General features: G+C 39.8%; 1 protein-coding gene across 3 annotated transcripts in view; it reads left to right on the forward strand.

The window, feature by feature from the left end:
- LOC109906087 (leucine-rich repeat and fibronectin type III domain-containing protein 1) overlaps window positions 1–21,303 on the forward strand; it is a 134,082-nt gene that overhangs the window by 106,042 nt on the left and 6,737 nt on the right. For 2 of the 3 annotated variants that reach the window (XM_031790869.1, XM_031790868.1), the window contains exon 4: window positions 18,585–20,025. In XM_031790869.1, coding sequence (XP_031646729.1) covers window positions 18,629–20,025 — 1,397 coding nt within the window. In that variant the 5' untranslated portion in view covers window positions 18,585–18,628. Of the gene's footprint in view, window positions 1–14,438; window positions 14,641–18,584; window positions 20,026–21,303 lie in introns of those variants that run through there. The other variant, XM_020503749.2, reaches the window with a different exon arrangement.

The following is a 21,303-nucleotide window of genomic DNA, read 5'->3' on the forward strand; positions in this document are numbered from 1 at the left end:
TTATTTTTTCTATGTTGGTATATTTCTATGTGTTTGGCCTAGTATGGTTCTCAATCAGAGCAGGTGTCATTCGTTGTCTCTGATTGAGAATCATACTTAGGTAGCCTGTTTTCCCCATTTTGGTTGTGGGTGTTTAATTTCTGTTTAGTGTCTGTTCACCTGGCAGAACTGTTTCGTTTTCTCTTCGTTGTTATTTTGTGTAGTGTTCAGTTTTTCAATTAAAATATGACAAACACTTACCACGCTGCATTGTGGTCCTCCTCTCCTTCCACCAACGAGAATCGTTACAAAAACATATATTTTTACTGCTCTGATTCTGTTTGTAACCAGTTTATAATAGCAATATGGCACCTCAGGGGTTTGTGGTATATAGCCAATATACCACGGCTAAGGGCTGTATCCAGGCACTCTGCGTTGCGTCGTGTCGTGTGTAAGAACAGCCCTTTACCACACCCCCAGTGCCTTATTCCTTAAATATACTGCCCTTATGGCTGACCCCTATGCATTAATTTAACAAAAAAACATTTTAAAAATTAAGTTTAGATGAATTGCTCTCCAAGTGTTCTCAGCTGAGCATTAACTGTGAAATGTTAAAATGCCTTTATTTCTCATTCTTAGCACAGAGCTATGCACAACTTCTCACAGCATACTTAAAATGGGCAAGTGGCCATCTCAAATAAGAGGATTGTCCTGATTATTATACTAATTAAGGGAACTGACGGGAGGAGGCTTTTTGGCTCTGTGGTTACAATTTACGCTTAATTCAGTTTGGCTTGAAAAACACCACATCCAGTAATTCCATTATGCATAGTTTGTCGTTTCCGTTTTCCAAACCATCCTAATGAAGAATTTCATGGACCTAATCCGGGCTTTGTGGAGAAGGATGTATCAGGGTACAATTTGTTTGGTATTACTTCAGAGCAGGGATTCTGTACAGAGCACTTACTGTATTCAGTGATTGTTGGCAGCCAAGTGGCATTATTTGTTTGTTGAGCATGGGAACACTGTTGTGTTCCTTAAACAATAGAAAACTAATCATTCAATATAAATCAAGCACATCATTTGTCTCAAGGCTCAATCAAGGCTCAATCAAGGCTCAATCAAGGCTCAATCAAGGCTCAATCAAGGCTCAATCAAGGCTCAATCAAGGCTCAATCAAGGCTCAATCAAGGCTCAATCAAGGCTCACACACATTTACTCTTCAAATTCACAGCCTGTTCAAATTCACTGTGGAGCAAAACTATTATAATTTCATTGGATCTCAGGAAAAAGACTAGCAAAACGTCAATGTAGGTGTAGAATAAACCTCTGACAATTACTTGTTGTTCAAATAACCATTTAATCCTTCCTACAATTTAGTAGGATGGCAAAGTCTTCCTTCTCAGGAATTTGCTATGATTAAAGGCTGTGAGTCTAGTTAGTACTTTTCAATTATTGTAGTTTCCCTGACAAGTTTTTGGGTGAGGTTCGTAATTGAAAAGACAAGGCACATCACTCTGCATCCTTTTCGCCATTTGCATGTGGCTATAATTATAAAATGCAAATGTTCTCTATTTACCAAGGTATTCACACTTTGAGACGATGTGACCAGAACTCCCTAGGGTTATGTAGCACCACACAGAGCTTGGCTTAGTGGCGGAGATGGAATTGACTCCAATGAACTCAGCCTGTCAATAATTATGCCAGTTTCCTGACGAGAGTCACGGTGGGGTGGCTAAAAGTTCACTGCCTACATTGTCTAATTGGAATTGACTCTCGCCTGACAGTCACATAGGAAAGAAAATAAGCATTGCTTGACCATGTTGTGGGTGTGTATACAATGAGGTGGCCTTTTCTGAACTATGGATAGGACATTGTTTTCCTCGTGGTCAGTTATAATTGACCATTTACAATGTTGCATTCAAATTCGCATGAATTAGATTTTAATTGATATAAATGTGTTGATAGCAGAGAATGACATGAAAAAAATGAAAAACTGAGGCGCTCTTTTAGCATTGCTGAAAATACACTATGTTGTCTGCTTGCATTGATCATTTTAATAAGAAGATCCCAAAGACAATGGGGAATTTACATTATTGATATTCTGTGTGGATTGGTCAGATGTTTTGATAATACATTTCAAAGAACAACCTTGAGGAGTTCCCTCTTGGTAGGGGCTAATAAGTTAATTAGATATCAGACACTAGTTTTGGAGGTTATTTAACTAAGAAATGTTCTGAATAAGTAATGAATGTCGTAATTAGACTTTTAATTGATAATGAATAGGCGTATATTGGAATAATTTAATTGATTAAAATGCAAAATCATGGTTTTAAACTCATTATGAAGATTTGACTACAAATTATGGCATACGTGGACGACAAGCGGATAAGATTTCGATTAAGATATTAATGAGCAAGCGACAACGAACGTAGTCAATATAACTATTTGTTCAGCACTTTTGAAATGTACAGCGACATAATTCAGAACATGGGCCGTTCTTAGTGTTCTTCCTGTACCAGTCAGAACCGTAGGGTAAATAAAGGGGGCACATAAACAGACAATGAAAGCTCTTACAATATTTGATTATTACATTTCATTAAAACAGGTTATAGGCTATTTGTGCACCACCAAGTTAGAACAGTAGGCGAAATTAAGAGGTGAAAATATACAAAATTATTAGGGTGAGGCACATTGAACGCCATTTGGGTCTTTGGGTGTCAAGACATATAACACTATTTGACGCGTTAAATACGCTTTTAATTTGACACGTCAAGTAACACAATTATATTATAGAATGTTGAGTGTGCTGAATTTGCACGTGCAAGCCAAGCACCACAACTACTAACGTTACGTGTTTACAATATCGCGTTGGTGAAAATACACCAAATTATTAGGGTGGCACATGGGCTACTAACAGCTTACTACACAACATACACACTGGGCCGGTTTCACAGACGGTGCTTAGATTAAGCCAAGAGTAGGCCTTAATGTGTACTTGTTAAACTAAGACATTTGAGTAGCTTTCATGAACGTGGCTTAAATTTGGCTTAGTTAGTCGGAGTCTATGGAGTCCTGGAGTAAGGGAAGTAAGCCTAAATGAAAACACCTGGGTTAAGCCTGATTAGATTAAGTATGAGCACATGCTGTTGGTCTAACGGTGCTCATAAAAACCAGGAATGAAATAGGAAAATGTGAATCTTGAGACAAAACTAAATAATTTGTTCAAAAAACTTTAGTGAGTGTGAAAAAACACTACTAAAACACATTGGGTCAAACCATCTAGTTATTGAAAGTAAAAACCATGTTACTGCTACTGAGCAAAATAAAGAATGGTTGGGATGCAATTTGCAGTGAATTCAATGCAAATGAAAATGTAACCACAAGAAGAGTACAACAACTTCAGGTGAGAAATCTTCATTTATCAGTATTTCACATTTCTCATAGTCATATCTTTGTGACATCACTTATATTGAATGATATCTGCCTTTATACTCTGTGGAAGAACCTTAAACTGGCTTTAAAAAAAGATAATGCAGTGATCAGAAGAGAGTGATTTACTACTGGTGGTGGGCCACCAGAAAAAGACAATACTGATCAATTGAGTGACTCTGGATGGTATACCAGACGATGACCATTTGGACAGTTCAGATGAAGAACTGAGCGCAAATGGTACATATACCAAAGACAGTAAAATGGTTGCTTCCTTTGGTAAATATATTCCACTGTCTGTGTCAATCTTTATTATTATTTCATTCTAAGGACCATATGAGTTTATTTGTGCTTCTAATGGTGTTCTTTTTCCAGAGGAAAGGAATCTGAACAGGTTGGAAGAGCCAGTGTACAGTGAGTGTGTACCCTCCATCTGCTATAGCATTCCTGAGAGAAGATGCTGCCACCACCTTTCAGCAAAGAACAAAAAAGATGACCATGCATGAAAAAACTAAGGATTTCATGAGCATAACATGAAATATCTGAGGGAAGAACATTAAATGAAAATGAGAATTCTACAGGTTGAATTGGATATGAAGTTGGAAGAGAGAGGTATGATCCCAACAATTTACAGTAATGAGACAATTGTGATTTACCAGCCCTGGTGAACAATATCATATGTAAAAAATTAATGTTTTGTCATTTGGATATTCATGAGTGAGAGTATTTTAATAACCACAAACTACATTTTAAACCAGCCTTGGTTTGGTCACTCATTTTGCTGCAAACTATTTGAATTGTGTACAGAACAAACATTATCAAAGCAGAAAGAATCCATCTCATCTAGTTGAAGTGCTGCAATGTGAAGGCAACTCTGTGTGCAAGTTCTCATTGGTCAATGGCTGCCTCAGCCATGGGCACATCTGTTTCATCCTGATCTTCCATTGGAGGATCAGGACAGCAATGCTGCTTCAGGAAGTTGTGCCGCACAGCTGTAGCAATGATCACCTTGCAGCATCTTCTTGGCTTGAAACTAAGTGTGTTGCGTGAAATGTATTTTTCCATACTCCAAACACGCCCGACCATCCCTCTCATGTGGATATGAGCTCGGTTGGATCTTGCTGCTCAGCTGTTGTGGGATTTATGTATGGAGTTAATTGAAACGTTACTCTGACCATATCCAGTGTCAACAAGTAGAAGTCCACTATGTTGTCCTCTCTGAAACTGAGCACACAATGAAGAGTTGAGAAAAATCCTTGAATTGTGAGTTGCACCTTTCCAACGGGCAACAATGTTTGAAAACTCTAAATTAGGAGTGAACATTGATGGAAACCAGTTCTTACTGTTCCTGTACTCCTCAGCATTCGGAGTTGATGGACACTTGATGGGAATATGACACCCATCTATACAGCCAATCACTCCTGGGAAATGCCCATGTTCATACAATTGCACTTTATAGTTGGCTTGGCCAGCAGCATCAGTAAACTTGATGTAATGACTCCTCAGTTCACAAATGTCCCTGCAGACTGAACTATTTTACACACCGTTGCTTCACAGGCACCACGTAAATCATCAGTTTCCCGATGAAAGATTCCAGATGCCAAAATCCTCAAAGTGATCAGAACATGGAGAAAATTGGGTAAAGGCCTTCCTCTTTGAGACAGAGAGGAAAGTCTAGGCTCAATCAAAGATATTATCTCCAATGCATTTTCTTTGTACATACAAAAGCGGCCTTGAAAAGCTATTTCATCAAAGTAATTTAATGGATTACTCCTATCCACAAGTACTCATCTGGCTCGCCTCTGTAGTGCATGATGGTCTTCCTTTAGATATTCCAAATAGTCCATACTCCATCACAAACAGTACTAAGCAGAAGTTAAACCTGCCTCTTTGAAGGATTTGATTTTTTAAAGCTTTAATATTGTGGAAAGATTGTTGCTTCCATCAATGTAATTGTCTGCATCATTTCCAATCCCCCATATATTTTGGGGGTAAATAAATAAATATATATAAAAATATACACACATACCCATATTTGTATGCATAAACATTCATACATATACATTCTTTGAATATACCTTTATTATTCCCTGCAAACTCTACCACCCCTCCCCCAATTGGAGTCAACTAATAAACAATAACACTTAGGATTCTATCTTCAGTTTATACATATTATACACATTTTACAGACACAATATATTTTACAATAGTCACATTTTGTTTGTTTTTAGTCCTTCCTCTATTTCTGATGTCCATCCAGTTTGATTTCTATTTGTATCTGTGCTGTTTCACAAAATGTCTGAACTTATATACATTTTACAGATCCCGTATGTTTTACATTGGTTATCTTGTTGTTATTAGTCCCACCCTTCAGCTCCATTCAACCCCTCCCATGTATCTCTTAACATCATCCATTTTGGATTTCTATTTGCCATATATTTTTCAACTGTGCTGTGATGCTTCACAAAAATACTGAACCTTTCTATTCGCATAGCTTATACAGATTGTAAATTAAAGAAACATTTTTGCTAAAATAATTATTATATTATTGATTGATTGACTATGAATGTTCAAATCATCCAGTATGGCTATCTACAGCGTTAGCTGTAGGTAAATGTTGCAATTCTTCAGCCATTCCTGGACCTGTGACCAAAAACGAGCTGCATATGGACAGTACCAAAATAAATGATCTAATGACTCTGCCTCCTCACAGCAAAATCTGCAGAGCTGGGAAGATTGTATCCCCCATATATATACCATTCTATTGGTTGCAAGAATTTTGTATAATAATTCAAATTTAAAACTGTGATGTTTTGAATCCGCCGTTGTTTTGCGTGTTAAATCATAAACCATGTGCCATGGAATAGGTACATAGAAATTCTCTTTCCAAATATTTTGACATTTAAATGGCACAGCTGTCAATTTTTTGGTCCTTAAACGAAATTGGTATATGTTTTTTTTATCACAATTTTCTTTAATCATTTATGGTCTTTAATTCAGGGCTGACAGACAAGTTCCTTACTTTTTCCCCCTTCTACTTGCCTCTTCCATTTTTGTGGTAATGCTGCAATTAGTTGGTTGTAATTTTGGGTAGAGCAGACATCTCCATATGTCTGTGTTAGCTGCATGTGTTGGTTGATTCCTTTTGATTTTCTCATGATGTCAAGCAAATAGGCACTGAGTTGGAAGGTAGGCCTTGAAATACATCCATGGGTACACCTCCAATTGACTCAAATGATGTCAATTTGTCTATCAGAAGCTTCTAAAGCCATGACATAATTTTCTGGAATTTTCCAAGCTGTTTAAAGACACAGTCAACTTAGTGTATGTAAACTTCTGACCCCCTGGAAATGTGATACAGAGAACTATAAGGGAAATAATCTGTCTGTGAACTATTGTTGGAAAAATTACTTGTGTCATGCACAAAGTAGATGTCCTAACCGACTTGCCAAAACTATAGTTTGTTAACAAGACATTTGTGGAGTGGTTGAAAAACGAGTTTTAATGACTCCAACCTAAGTGTATGTTCTGACTTTAACTGTAACTCCACCAGCCCTATTTATATCATTTACAAACATTATACCTTTTTTTAGATTTATTGAAAAAACTGTCATATGACTAAAGAGTTAATCAGGGTGATTTTTCCACAAAGACAGGTATTTTCCTTTCCATGGAAGCAAGATCTTATCTATTTTTGCTAACTTTCTATAAAAATGTATTGGAGCGAGATCATTTCTTTCTTTCGGGATTTGTACACCGAGTACGTCCACATCCCCGGCAGACCATTGTATTGGTAAACTACACGGTAATGTAAAAGTTACATTTTTTAGTGATCCGATACGTAATATAGTACACTAATCATAATGTGGTTTTAATCCAGAGAGGATAGCAAAAGTATCTAGATCCGCTATGAGGCTGTGGAGGGATTCTAATTGTGGTTTTAAAAGAAAACATGAATCATCAGTGTACAATGACACCTTTGTTTTAAGCCACGGATTTCTAATCCCTTAATATTATTGTTGGATCTAATTTTAATAATAAATAGATGTGCCGAGAGTGGACGAGAGCCGAGAGTACTCCTCTTGACAGTTTAAAACTTTCTGAGATGTAGCCATTATTTACTATTTTACACCTAGGGTTACCTATACATAACTTTAAGAGATTATAAGAGATTATCCAAAATTGAAATATTCTAGGGATTTATATATAAACTGCTGCCGTACTTTATCAAAAGCCTTTTCAAAATCAGCTATGAAAACCAGGCCTGGTTTCCCCGATATTTCATAGTATTCTATTGTTTCCAGTACTTGTCATATATTATCAGCAATGTATCGTCCATCTAGAAAACCTGTCTGATTAGGATCAATAATATCTGACAATACCTTGTTAATTCTATGCACCAAGCATTTAGTTAGAATTTTTGCATCACAAAACTGAAGTGTAAGAGGCCTCCAATTTTTTAAAATGGACTGGATCTTTATATATACCACTTGGATCCTGTTTCAAGAATAATGGAATCAGACCTTGTTGAATGTCCGATAATCTACCATTTATTTAGGAATGGTTAAAACATGCTAATAATGGTCCTCTGAGTATATCAAACAAGTTTTGTATAGTTCCACTGGTATGCCATCCAGCTGTGGAGTTTCCATCCTTAAAGGCTTTAATTGAATCAAGAAGTTCCGCCTCTGTAATTTGGCCTTCACATGAGTCTTTCTGTACAGATGTTCATTTTACATTATTAATAAGAAAAAAAATCCATACAATTAGCTTCGGTTCGTGGAGATGGAGGAGACTGAAACGAAAACATATTCTTAAAGTACTTTACTTCCTCTTTCAAAATATAATTCAGTTAATCATGCGTGACTCCATCATTTGTAAAGTTTCAATAAAAACATTTTGGTAGCATTTCTATGTTGAAGATTGAATTAGAATTTGGTGCATTTTACCCCGATATTCCATCCAGTTCGCTTTATTTTTTATAATATATTACCCTGGATCTTTATTTTTATAATATATTACCCTGGATCTTTATTTTTTATAATATATTACCCTGGATCTTTATTGTTATAATATATTACCCTGGATCTTTATTTTTATAATATATTACCCTGGATCTTTATTTTTTATAATATATTACCCTGGATCTTTATTTTTATAATATATTACCCTGGATCTTTATTTTTTATAATATATTACCCTGGATCTTTATTTTTATAATATATTACCCTGGATCTTTATTTTTATAATATATTACCCTGGATCTTTATTTTTTATAATATATTACCCTGGATCTTTATTTTTATAATATATTACCCTGGATCTTTATTTTTTATAATATATTACCCTGGATCTTTATTTTTATAATATATTACCCTGGATCTTTATTTTTATAATATATTACCCTGGATCTTTATTTTTTATAATATATTACCCTGGATCTTTATTTTTATAATATATTACCCTGGATCTTTATTTTTTATAATATATTACCCTGGATCTTTATTTTTATAATATATTACCCTGGATCTTTATTTTTTATAATATATTACCCTGGATCTTTATTTTTATAATATATTACCCTGGATCTTTCTTGATTAAGTTTCTTTTTGGTTTTCCTCTAACTCATTCTCATTCTCTAACTCATTCTGTGCCTCTATGGTACTGTTTTTATTGCTATCTAACTGTAGTGTTAGTTCTTCAATTTCCATTGTTAACATGGACTCCTTTGATCTAAATTGCTTTTGTTTTATAGAGGAGTACTGAATTGCATGGCCTCTAAAAGCACATTTAAAAGTGTCCCATACATTAAGGGGATCTGCTGTACCTATGTTACATCGGAAAAAGTCAGTTATAAATTATTCTGTCCTAGTTATAAATAAGTTATCATCCAGTAGGCTTTGATTAAATTTCCAATATCCTCGCCCATGTGGAAATTCTGTAAGAGTAATATATACACCAATTATGTGATGATCCGACCGCATTCTGTCCCCTATCAACACTTTTTAAACTTTTGGTGACAGAGAGAATGACATAAGACAGTAATCAAGACGACTAGCTTGATTAAGCCTCCGCCATGTATATCTCACTAGGTCAGGGTATTTAATCCTCCATATATCCACTAATTCCAATATATCCATGACATTCATGATCTCCTTAAGTGCCTGAGGGTGATAGTTGTAGTGTGATTTCCTTTACGGTCCATAGAGGTGTTTAAAACCGTATTAAAATCCCCCACCATAATAATAGAGTCTAGTGTTGCTTGTAGATTTGATAAATTCTTATATATTTTTTAAAAGAAGCTTGGATCATCATTATTCGGACTGTTTAGGTTAATAAGCCATATCTGTTTATTGTTCGATAAATCTACCAATGAAGATTTTTGGACAATTTGCACATTTGGATAAAAATTACTGTTAATTAATATCATCACACCTTTTGAATTTCTTTGCCCATAGGAGAAATAGATTTAGCCCGCCAGTCCTTTTTCCACAAAACTTCATCTAAAATTGTTGAATGAGTTTCCTGTAAACAATAGATATTATATTCCTTCTCTTTTAGCCAGATAAATACTGATCGTCTTTTCTTATTATCTGCTAAGCCATTACAACTATAACTGGCTATACGTATTTCACCACTTACCATAATGAGAAACAAATGTACCATTAAAAAGTAACATGATGAATGAGTGTCTATATAGCTGTACCATGATATTTGCATTGCTACTAAGTAAACCCCCAATTGGTCCCCACTATTCCACCCGCTAATAGCCCTCCTCATCCCGAGTTGGGTTGTCATCCCAATGCCCGGCAGACCACCCCCGACATCCCATAGCCCCTGAGAGACCGGGACCCATCCTTCGAAAATAGCACACAGTGCCACCAACAGAACAGAAGCAGATCAACCGCCAAATGCATTTCCATCACCCTGACCCCAATTCGTATTATATATAGCTATTAACCACAACAACAACAAAAATATAAGTTTACATACACCTAGGTTGGAGTCATTAAAACTCTTTTTTTTAACCACTCCACAAATGTATTGTTAACAAACTATAGTTTTGGCAAGTAGGGTAGGCCATCTACTTTGTGTATGACACAAGTCATTTTTGCAACAATTGTTCACAGAAAAATTATTTCATTATAATTCACTGTATCACAATTCCAGTGGGTCAGAAGTTTACATACACTAAGTCGACTGCGCCTTTAAACAGCTTGGAAAAGTCCCAAAAATTTATGTCATGGCTTTAGAAACTTCTGATAGACTAATTGACGTAATTTGAGTCAATTGGAGGTGTACCTGTGGATGTATTTCAAGGCCTACCTTCAAACTCAGTGCCTCTTTGGTTGACATCATGGGGAAATCAAAAGAAATCAACCAAGACCTCAGAAAAAATGTAGACCTCCACAAGTCTGTTTCATCCTTGGGAGCAATTTCCAAACGGCAGGTACCACGTTCATCTGTACAAACAATAGTACGCAAGTATAAACACCATGGGACCACGCAGCCGTCATACAAGTCCTATATCAACATAACCTGAAAGGCCGCTCAGCAAGGAAGAAGCCACTGCTCCAAAACCGCCATAAGACAAAGCCAGACTACGGTTTGCAACTCAACTGCACATGGGGACAAAGATTAAACAAAAATAGAACTGTTTGGCCATAATGACCATCGTTATGTTTGAAGCAAGTAGGGGGACGCTTGCAAGCCGAAGAACACCATCCCAACCGTGAAGCACGGGGTGGCAGCATCATGTTGCGGGGGTGCTTTGCTGCAGGAGGGACTGGTGCACTTCACAAAATAGATGGCATTATGAGGAAAGAAAAGTATGTGGATATATTGAAGCAACATCACAGACATCAGTCAGGATGTTAAAGCTTGGCTGCAAATGGGACTTCCAAATGGACAATGACCCCAAGCATACTTCCAAAGTTGTGGCAAAATGGCTTAAGGACAACAAAGTCAAGGTATTGGAGTGGCCATCACAACGCCCTGACCTCAATCCTAAAATCCGAAAAAGTGTGTGCGAGCAAGGAGGCCTACAAATCTGACTCAGTCACACCAGCTCTGCCAGGAGGAATGGGCCAAAATTCACCAAACTTATTGTGGGAAGCTTGTGGAAGGCTACCTGAAAAGTTTGACCCAAGTTAAACAATTTAAAGGCAATGCTACCAAATAATAATTGAGTGCATGTGAACTTCTGACCCACTGGGAATGTGATGAAAGAAATAAAAGCTGAAATAAATATTTCTCTCAACTATTATTCTGACATTTCACATTTTTAAAATAAAGTGGTTATCCTAACTGACCTAAAACAGGGATTTTTTTTACTAGGATTAGATGTCAGGAATTGTGAAAAACTAAGTTTAAATGTATTTGGCTAAGGTGTATGTAAACTTCCGATTTCAACTAACTAACTAACTAACTAACTAACTAACTAACTAACTAACTAACTAACTAACTAACTAACTAACTAACTAACTGTCTGTCTGTCTGTCTGTCTGTCTGTCTGTCTGTCTGTCTGTCTGTCTGTCTGTCTGTCTGTCTGTCTGTCTGTCTGTCTGTCTGTCTGTCTGTCTGTCTGTCTGTCTGTCTGTCTGTCTGTCTGTCTGTCTGTCTGTCTGTCTGTCTGTCTGTCTGTCTGTCTGTCTGTCTGTCTGTCTGTCTGTCTGTCTGTCTGTCTGTCTGTCTGTCTGTCTGTCTGTCTGTCTGTCTGTCTGTCTGTCTGTCTGTCTGTCTGTCTGTCTGTCTGTCTGTCTGTCTGTCTGTCTGTCTGTCTGTCTGTCTGTCTGTCTGTCTGTCTGTCTGTCTGTCTGTCTGTCTGTCTGTCTGTCTGTCTGTCTGTCTGTCTGTCTGTCTGTCTGTCTGTCTGTCTGTCTGTCTGTCTGTCTGTCTGTCTGTCTGTCTGTCTGTCTGTCTGTCTGTCTGTCTGTCTGTCTGTCTGTCTGTCTGTCTGTCTGTCTGTCTGTCTGTCTGTCTGTCTGTCTGTCTGTCTGTCTGTCTGTCTGTCTGTCTGTCTGTCTGTCTGTCTGTCTGTCTGTCTGTCTGTCTGTCTGTCTGTCTGTCTGTCTGTCTGTCTGTCTGTCTGTCTGTCTGTCTGTCTGTCTGTCTGTCTGTCTGTCTGTCTGTCTGTCTGTCTGTCTGTCTGTCTGTCTGTCTGTCTGTCTGTCTGTCTGTCTGTCTGTCTGTCTGTCTGTCTGTCTGTCTGTCTGTCTGTCTGTCTGTCTGTCTGTCTGTCTGTCTGTCTGTCTGTCTGTCTGTCTGTCTGTCTGTCTGTCTGTCTGTCTGTCTGTCTGTCTGTCTGTCTGTCTGTCTGTCTGTCTGTCTGTCTGTCTGTCTGTCTGTCTGTCTGTCTGTCTGTCTGTCTGTCTGTCTGTCTGTCTGTCTGTCTGTCTGTCTGTCTGTCTGTCTGTCTGTCTGTCTGTCTGTCTGTCTGTCTGTCTGTCTGTCTGTCTGTCTGTCTGTCTGTCTGTCTGTCTGTCTGTCTGTCTGTCTGTCTGTCTGTCTGTCTGTCTGTCTGTCTGTCTGTCTGTCTGTACAGTATGTATGTACAGTATGTATGTACAGTATGTATGTATGTATTAAAAATCCTGTTTATCTTATTTTCCATAATTCATATTTGTAGTAATGAAGGCAATTTAAGCAAAGGATTTTTACCTCTCACCAGTCTCACCATTACCAAAATTACATTATGGCAAGCAATTATTATATTAGCAAACAATTATTGTGAATGGTCCTATGTTGTCCCTAACATCTTTCAATCCCTCGCAAAAGTTGTGGGATGCACACACACCCACACACTCAACCCCTTTCCCCACAACAACCAGAGCCCAACTCAAGAAAGGTCTTGATTTACGAATGCATATACAGTTGCAGCTGTATGAGAAGGCCTGCAAAACGATGCAAAAAAAAATGGGCAGAAATGGGGAGACTTGATTAACCATTGTCACATCCTAGATGATGGAGGTCAGACATACCCCCCTTCCCCTGAAACACTCACAACATGGTCCCCCGTAGTGACCATATTCCCAAGCATCTCCATGCAGTCAGACCTGTGATTTTGTGCCACCAGTGCCACAATAATATGCCCCCTCTCTGAATGTCCGAGTGTGACCCCCTCCCCATGGGTTACTGCAGCTAGTGTTGCCAGCACTACCACTGCCTGGGTGGGGGCACCCCACCAGAATCCCCACCGGCTAGGTACAAGGTCGTCAAGGTTCTCATTAGCAGCTTTGAGAAATTCCTTGTATATTATGATCTCCCTTCAGGGGGCTTTGCAGGACCAACCCTGCCAAGCAGGCTCAGAATCTTGAGGGGGCAGTGCTGCTCTAGGTCTCTGACTGCATTTTGGCTGCATACAGGCCGCTTACAGCAGGCCCATAAAACAGAAAGGGACTTCTCCTTAGTATCTGGGTCATACAGGTGGGTGTCTAGGGTATAGGGTTGTGGACCGTTCCATCAATATAGGACCATAAATAAATAAATTATATGTATAATTTATTTTACCAATTTAGATCCCATGATAGGACAATAAATAAATTATATGTATAACTTGTTTTAAAACGCTGTTCCACCATGATAAATAAGATGTATAATTCATTATAAAATGTATATCCCTCATCTGAACAACATTGAAAGCTCTCTCACAACCCCTGCTCACAGCAATACATTGGTTCTGGGATATGCAACCATTTCCTTTCTCACTCAATGCCACACTTTCCCAAACACCAAAAAACACACACCATCCATCCACATATACTGTGCCTTCTGTTTACTGAGTTTTTATTTCCACCATGTTGAATTAGTGTTTTTGTGTTCCAATTAGTTATATTTGATGATAGATAGAAAAGCCATATTTTTTGTTGTATTATTATAATCCATAACCAGGCTAGAATTGTGTGTTTCCTTATTTGCCAACTCTATGAAAACTTTGTCATGTTTATCGACGACGAGAACTACGCGTATCCCTTTCAATCTATTTTCCTTGAAAATTGGATACAGAACTTTACGCCGTTCTGCTATTTCCTTCGGGAACTGATCATTCATGCCAGGAAGTCTTTTCCCCAGGCTTTTAACCATTATTTTATATTTAAAGAAATAACATTCCTGAAGCGGTGTACTCATTCAAGTTGGATTTTGTTGATAGCTTCGTGTGGAATCGGAAGCGCTGTAAGGAGGAACTCTAACTACATATTCAGGAACTTCTCCTTCTTTCTCTTGGAATCTGTAAGTACCAGATTCTCTCTCATGGATCTAGTCTGTATGTCAAGTAAGGCTTCTCTCAGAACAATGTTCTCCTTTTTAAGTTCATTAACTTCTGTTTCAATCTGTCCCTTTTAGCTTGTTTGTGTCTTTCTCCAATGTCACAGCTTTTTCGTCACTCATCCCGAGGCCTTCAACTCTTTTATATCCTTACTGACTAGTTCAAGTATACCCTGTTTGTCATTTATTGATTTTAACAGATCGGTTTCGACCTTTACCATTCCCGGGGATGAAAATATTAAATTGTCCGTGTCTGTAGAATAGTTGCATTTTCGTTTTGAAATAGGTTCCCCTGTCTTACTCTCCATCATGTTAGGTGTTGCTTGTTTTCGTAAGATTTGTCTTCATAATATTTGTCGATAAATTTCTCGTCTCATTATTTGTTTTGTGCTTGTTATCCAGATTTAAGGTTATTACCCACCAGATTGTGTAGTGCTAATATTTAGTCTAATTTACCGATATTGAATATTATGTTTTTATCTTGAGGTGGCCTACATAGCTGTTTTCAGTCCGCCATCTTGCCACTTCCGCCTCTCTGAAGGTTTGATTTTAACTTCAATTTAGTCCTAGAGTAGCTCTAATCCTCCGTCTTGCAATCGGCTTTGTTTAATCCAGAACAGGCTAAATCTATGACTATTTTAAGATAAATATGTGCAAGTCGCTTTGAGTTAACTCAAACAGGCATTTTAGTCTGAGACTCACCTTGTGAAGGTGGCGCAGTGGTCCTTTGTGGGAAATTTTGTCATCAGAGTCTTGCATTCTTTGGATTTATGGCAGGAACTCGGGGGGGGGGGGGGGAAACAGCCACTCCATTGAATAGCAGGCTAACGTTAGTGGTTTCTTTGCAACGCCTGCAGTTTGCCACTGATTCCTTCCAAATGACTCATTGTTGAATTTGGATTTCCAACTTGTATCCATGGTCGATGAGCACGTTTTATCTATAATTTCTCTTCATTATTTCTCTTCAAATGAGAAGGATTAAAAAGGATTGTCGACTTGATGATGACTACTGAATTTGAAAGTAAGATGTTGAGTTCAATCAAAGCTACTGTAGATATAACGTGATTTGATGTCATTATGTGGCCATTGACCTTGAGCCTTCTTGGATGGGCACTTCTAATATAACTCTATGGCAGAACCCAAGGGGCAAACATTTTCGAGCTCTAACCTTAGAATTAGGGATGACTACTGTCCCATGAGTGACAGAAAACTGAACCAATCATGACAGAAAACTGAGCAAATCAGGCACAACACTCTGTATTTTCTGCTAGCTAGCCCCACCACCACAGAAAGCACTGAGCTAGGCTGAAACACCTGCATTTTGGAGATGCCTTACTCAAGAAATGTCTCTATGAAATGTAAACAAATAAATAATGTTTTTACATTGTTTGCAAACTGATATGTGACACGTATTAATGCCAAAATAACAAGCAAAACAGGTGCCCTGAATGACGGGTCGCCACTGATCAAATACAAAGACAGCATTGCCACCAGTGTATTACTATCCCCCCCCCCCCCCCCAGGTGCCCTGAATGACGGGTCGCCACTGATCAAATACAAAGACAGCATTGCCACCAGTGTATTACTATCCCCCCCCCCAGGTGCCCTGAATGACGGGTCGCCACTGATCAAATACAAAAGGCAGCATTGCCACCAGTGTATTACTATCCCCCCCCAGGTGCCCTGAATGACGGGTCGCCACTGATCAAATACAAAGACAGCATTGCCACCAGTGTATTACTATCCCCCCCCAGGTGCCCTGAATGACGGGTCGCCACTGATCAAATACAAAGACAGCATTGCCACCAGTGTATTACTATCCCCCCCCAGGTGCCCTGAATGACGGGTCGCCACTGATCAAATACAAAGACAGCATTGCCACCAGTGTATTACTATCCCCCCCCAGGTGCCCTGAATGACGGGTCGCCACTGATCAAATACAAAGACAGCATTGCCACCAGTGTATTACTATTTCATTCATTTCAGTTTGCACTTGAATTCCAATGCATAGTTTTATATGCTCCTCACGTACTCCTCACCTATAGACACACTTAGTGTGGTTTTGAAGGGGTTGGCTGATACAAGGTCTTGTAAATGTCCTTATCTTCCCTATCTCCATTAGGATTGAAGCCTCGTTTTTCTGGCAGCTTAACATCTTAATGTGATTCAAAGACCTACATTCTACACCGGAGTTGCCATGGCAACAAAGTTTTTTTCTTCTTCACCGGAGATGCTGAGAGATCAATAGAGTATCTGCGACGGTGATGGCAGGAAACGCTAGAGCACAGATGGTCCTCAGAGAAACCATGAGCTCTGTGGCCTAGTTACCATTTGAATGCCTACACAATTATTGGAGAACAATATTCTACCTAAAAGTATATGAGACAAAGTTATTTTTGCAGTGATGAAACATATTTTCAGCCCAACCAAGAACACATTGTGTAAGACTTTTGTTGTATGAAATAAGATTAGTTTAGCTATAACCTACTTCATTAATGTCACCTCCCCAGCTACTAAAAAAAGGTCACATTGGGATAATTAATTAACACAAGCCAGGCATAGTGTGCTGCCAGCAATAAAGGGTATTTTCTATATAAATGGATTCTATCTGGAGTTTAGAAAGATATTCTCTCATAGAATAACCCCCCCCCGTAACATTCCATGATTGTCAAGAACAGATTTGACCTCAATGTAAATTTACATATAGGATATATGCATAGGAATAAAATAGACTGTTGTAGTCAAACTTAGTAGATATTGTTAATGTTTTGCTCTCCATATCTTGAGTTTCATTGAACAAAAAGTTTAATATCTGTTTTCTAAATACAGTACAACAATCAAAAGATTCATGTCATATGGTATGAATCACTTGATGTGTGATATACGATAAAGAAATGGAAAGAACATCTGATCCACAGGAAAAGACAAGCTAAAGACAAATCAAAAGCCTGGCAGTCGAGACAGTTATTTTCAAAACACATAGCCAGGAATGATTGGTTACCTGTGGATAACAGTCAGTTATCATCATATCCCTGAATGGGCTCCATCTGTGATAAACATCCAGGGTTAAATGCATGAGCAACAAAGATTGATGCCGAAAATAGGAAAAACTACTGCATGGCAATATGGCAGCCGTCATGAAAGAATGGGGTTCCATTGGGATTTGGTGGTTATTACACCCAAGGTTCTCTTTTTACACCTGTCACTTATGCTCTCACAGAGCTGGAATCAATAGCACTAAATGGGGATCAGAGACTCTGAAGATCAGCCTCAACACCTCAGAACCATCTAATAATACCTCCATCTGATGGATTTAGAACCAATGTCTCTCATCTCACTTTTCACCTTCATGTTTTGTTGCTATGATTTACTTGACAAACTCATGTCTAATTCTGCAGCACATTTCTGAGGCATGAAGAGTGAAGGGAGCATGAAAAGGTCATATAAATCCTTAAGCAGTGCTGACAAGCACCCTTTCTCCCCTTAATAATTCCCTACACTGTTGTGAAGTTCAGAGCTAGAAAAACACACAAACCATACGGTATGACAGGGAAGTTTATGACATATTAGCTCCGTGTAAAAACGACAATAATTATTCAAATTTGTAAGGGATCGACATTGATGCAGCAGTCTGCTGGCATATTATCCAGTTTGTGTTTGTTTTGCTGGCGATTCTGTGTTTTCTTACTGGAATAATGGGTGGGCTGGGGTTCAGTCTTCTATCATCTCACAACAACCTCTAACATGTCTCACATGTCTCTCTGGTGATCGGTACCCTACTAGCATCTTGGTTGATGACTCCATTTGTGTAACATCTGTTCATTATAAATGATATGATTTTAAACCCCCCAAATATACCAGTTTTAACGTATCTCTGCCATTTCTCTCTCTATCTCTATCTGTTCCAGGATCTGGAAGTTGACACCCAGACAGACAGACAGACAGACAGAACATGGAGCGGCTGGTTGTGTGTGTGCTGCTGTGTGTACTTCTATGTGCGGTGCTGGTGAAGGGCTACAACTGCCCCGGCCGCTGCATCTGCCAGCACCTCTCCCCCACTTTGACTCTGCTCTGTGCTAAGACTGGTCTGCTGTTTGTGCCCCCAACCATCGACCGCAAGACCGTGGAGCTGCGCCTCACAGACAACTTCATCACCATCATCCGCAGGAAAGACTTTTTCAACATGACCAGCCTGGTCCACCTCACCCTGTCCCGTAACACCATCAGCCAGATCACCCCCCATGCCTTCCTGGGACTGCGCTCCCTACGAGCCCTCCACATGGACGGCAACCGCCTCAGTGTCATCAAGAGCGACCACTTCAAAGGCTTGGTCAACCTCCGCCACCTCATACTGGGGAACAACCAGATCCACCACGTGGCCCCTACCTCCTTTGATGAGTTTGTGTCGACCATCGAGGACCTGGATCTGTCCAACAACAACCTGAGGACCCTGCCCTGGGAGGAGATAGGCAGGATGAGCCACATCAACATCCTCACCCTTGATCACAACCTGATCGATCACATCGGAGCTGGGACTTTCACACTCCTCACCAAGCTGGTTCGTCTTGATATGACCTCCAACCGGCTGCAGAAGCTACCTCCAGACAGCCTGTTTCAGCACGCCCAGGTGCTGTCAGACGCCAAGGGCTCCAACCCGTCTTCCCTGGCAGTGAGCTTCGGAGGGAACCCTCTCCACTGTAACTGTGAGCTGCTGTGGCTCCGCAGACTGACACGACACGACGACCTGGAGACATGCGCCTCCCCGGAGCACCTCATGGACAAGTACTTCTGGTCCATCCAGGAGGAGGAGTTCATCTGCGAGCCCCCGCTCATCACCAAGAACCTATCCACCAAGCCCTACGTCATGGAGGGCCAGGGGGTCACTCTCAAGTGCAAGGCCATGGGAGACCCGGACCCAGCCATTCACTGGCGCTTCCCAGACGGCAAGCTGGTGCATAACAACTCCCGCACCATCCTGTATGACAACGGTACCTTGGACATCCTCATCACCACCCTAAAGGACAGCGGTGCCTTCAACTGTGTGGCCTCCAATGCTGCAGGCATCGCCACAGCTGCCGTGGAGATCAACATGATCCCTCTGCCCCTGTTCGTAAACAACACATTGCATCACATGCGCGAGGCTGATCGGGGCCTCTCTGACATCACCACCTCCTCCAAGTCAGGCAACGACACCAAGGGCCATGACAAGCACCAGGACAGGAGGGTGGTGGTGGTCGAGTTGACCTCCTCCTCGGCTGTGATTCGCTGGCCCTCCGAGCGCCACATCCCAGGCATCAGGATGTACCAGATTCAGTACAACAGCACTGCAGACGACACACTGGTTTACAGGTAAGCCATGTGGGGGCTGGTGTTGGGGGAATGGGAGCACTAGGGCTGGAGGACTGGAGCTGGTGGAAAGGGGGTTTAGTGCAGCAGCTACTCCTCCTGGGGTCCACATAAAACATACAAATACATGACAAGTACAGAACAGTTATAGACAAGGGCATTCAATTGAACAAAAAAAGAGGGTGCGGGTGGGGATGAGGCTGCGGTGGGGTGGGGTTCTGAACCAGCTCTGGAGACGTTCTGAGCCATCTGGAATGCCCATCTGCTGAATGGCATGACAGTCCATTATAATACATCCATAACTCCCAGAGCTGAATAGGTGCTGTATGATTAACTATGTCACTACATTTAAGTATGCACAAAATGTATTATGGTTTAGGGATAAAAGAGGGTATAAACAGACCATATGTTGATTTCAATTGATAAAAATGCATAGTATGACTTTACATTTCCAGTTTATTAGCTCTAAGCCTATGAGAAAATAAAGATTACACGATTAAGACATATGACTTGGCCTTTAGAGTGTAATTATAAACTGGGTGGTACAAGCCCTGAATGCCGATTGGCTGACAGCCGTGGTATATCAGACCGTATACCACGGGTATGTCAAAACATTTATTTTTACTGCTCTAATTACATTGATAACCAGTTTGTAATAGCAATAAGGTACCTCTGGTGTTTGTGATATATGGCCAATATACCACGGCTAAGGGCTGTATCCAGGCACTCCACGTTGCGCCTTTTTTAAGAACAGCCCTTTACCACACCCCCTCAGGCCTTATTGCTTAAATATACCCTTTTGTCTCGATATTATCCAGGTTCAGCAGGCACCATCCCGTCCCAGTCCTTAACCCCAACCCAACAATTAACATAACATGTCTGTCTGTCTGTTAATCCCAACCCAACCCTTCCCTTAACATAATCCCAATAGGACATAATTGTTCCTAGGACACCTGTGAGTCAGATTCTGGGACATGAGTATGCTAACTTCTGCAGATAGAGGCTTCTCACATTTGAATTACTATCAGTGGAACATTAGGGGACCCTGTTTAATATGATAGATATTACAACATGTAATTTATTTCACATTGATGAATGACTCATGTCTAATCCAATGAAATCATTAATTTCAGTCCATTTTAAAAGGGAAATTCAGTGTATTCGGAAAGTATTCAGACCCCTTGACTTTTTCCACATTTGTTTACGTTACATCCTTATTCTAAAATACCCCATAATCCCCCTAAAATACCCCATAACACAATACCCCATAACACAATACCC

Source organism: Oncorhynchus kisutch, linkage group LG15 (genome assembly GCF_002021735.2).
Source record: "Oncorhynchus kisutch isolate 150728-3 linkage group LG15, Okis_V2, whole genome shotgun sequence".
In the NCBI taxonomy this organism is placed as follows: domain Eukaryota; kingdom Metazoa; phylum Chordata; class Actinopteri; order Salmoniformes; family Salmonidae; genus Oncorhynchus; species Oncorhynchus kisutch.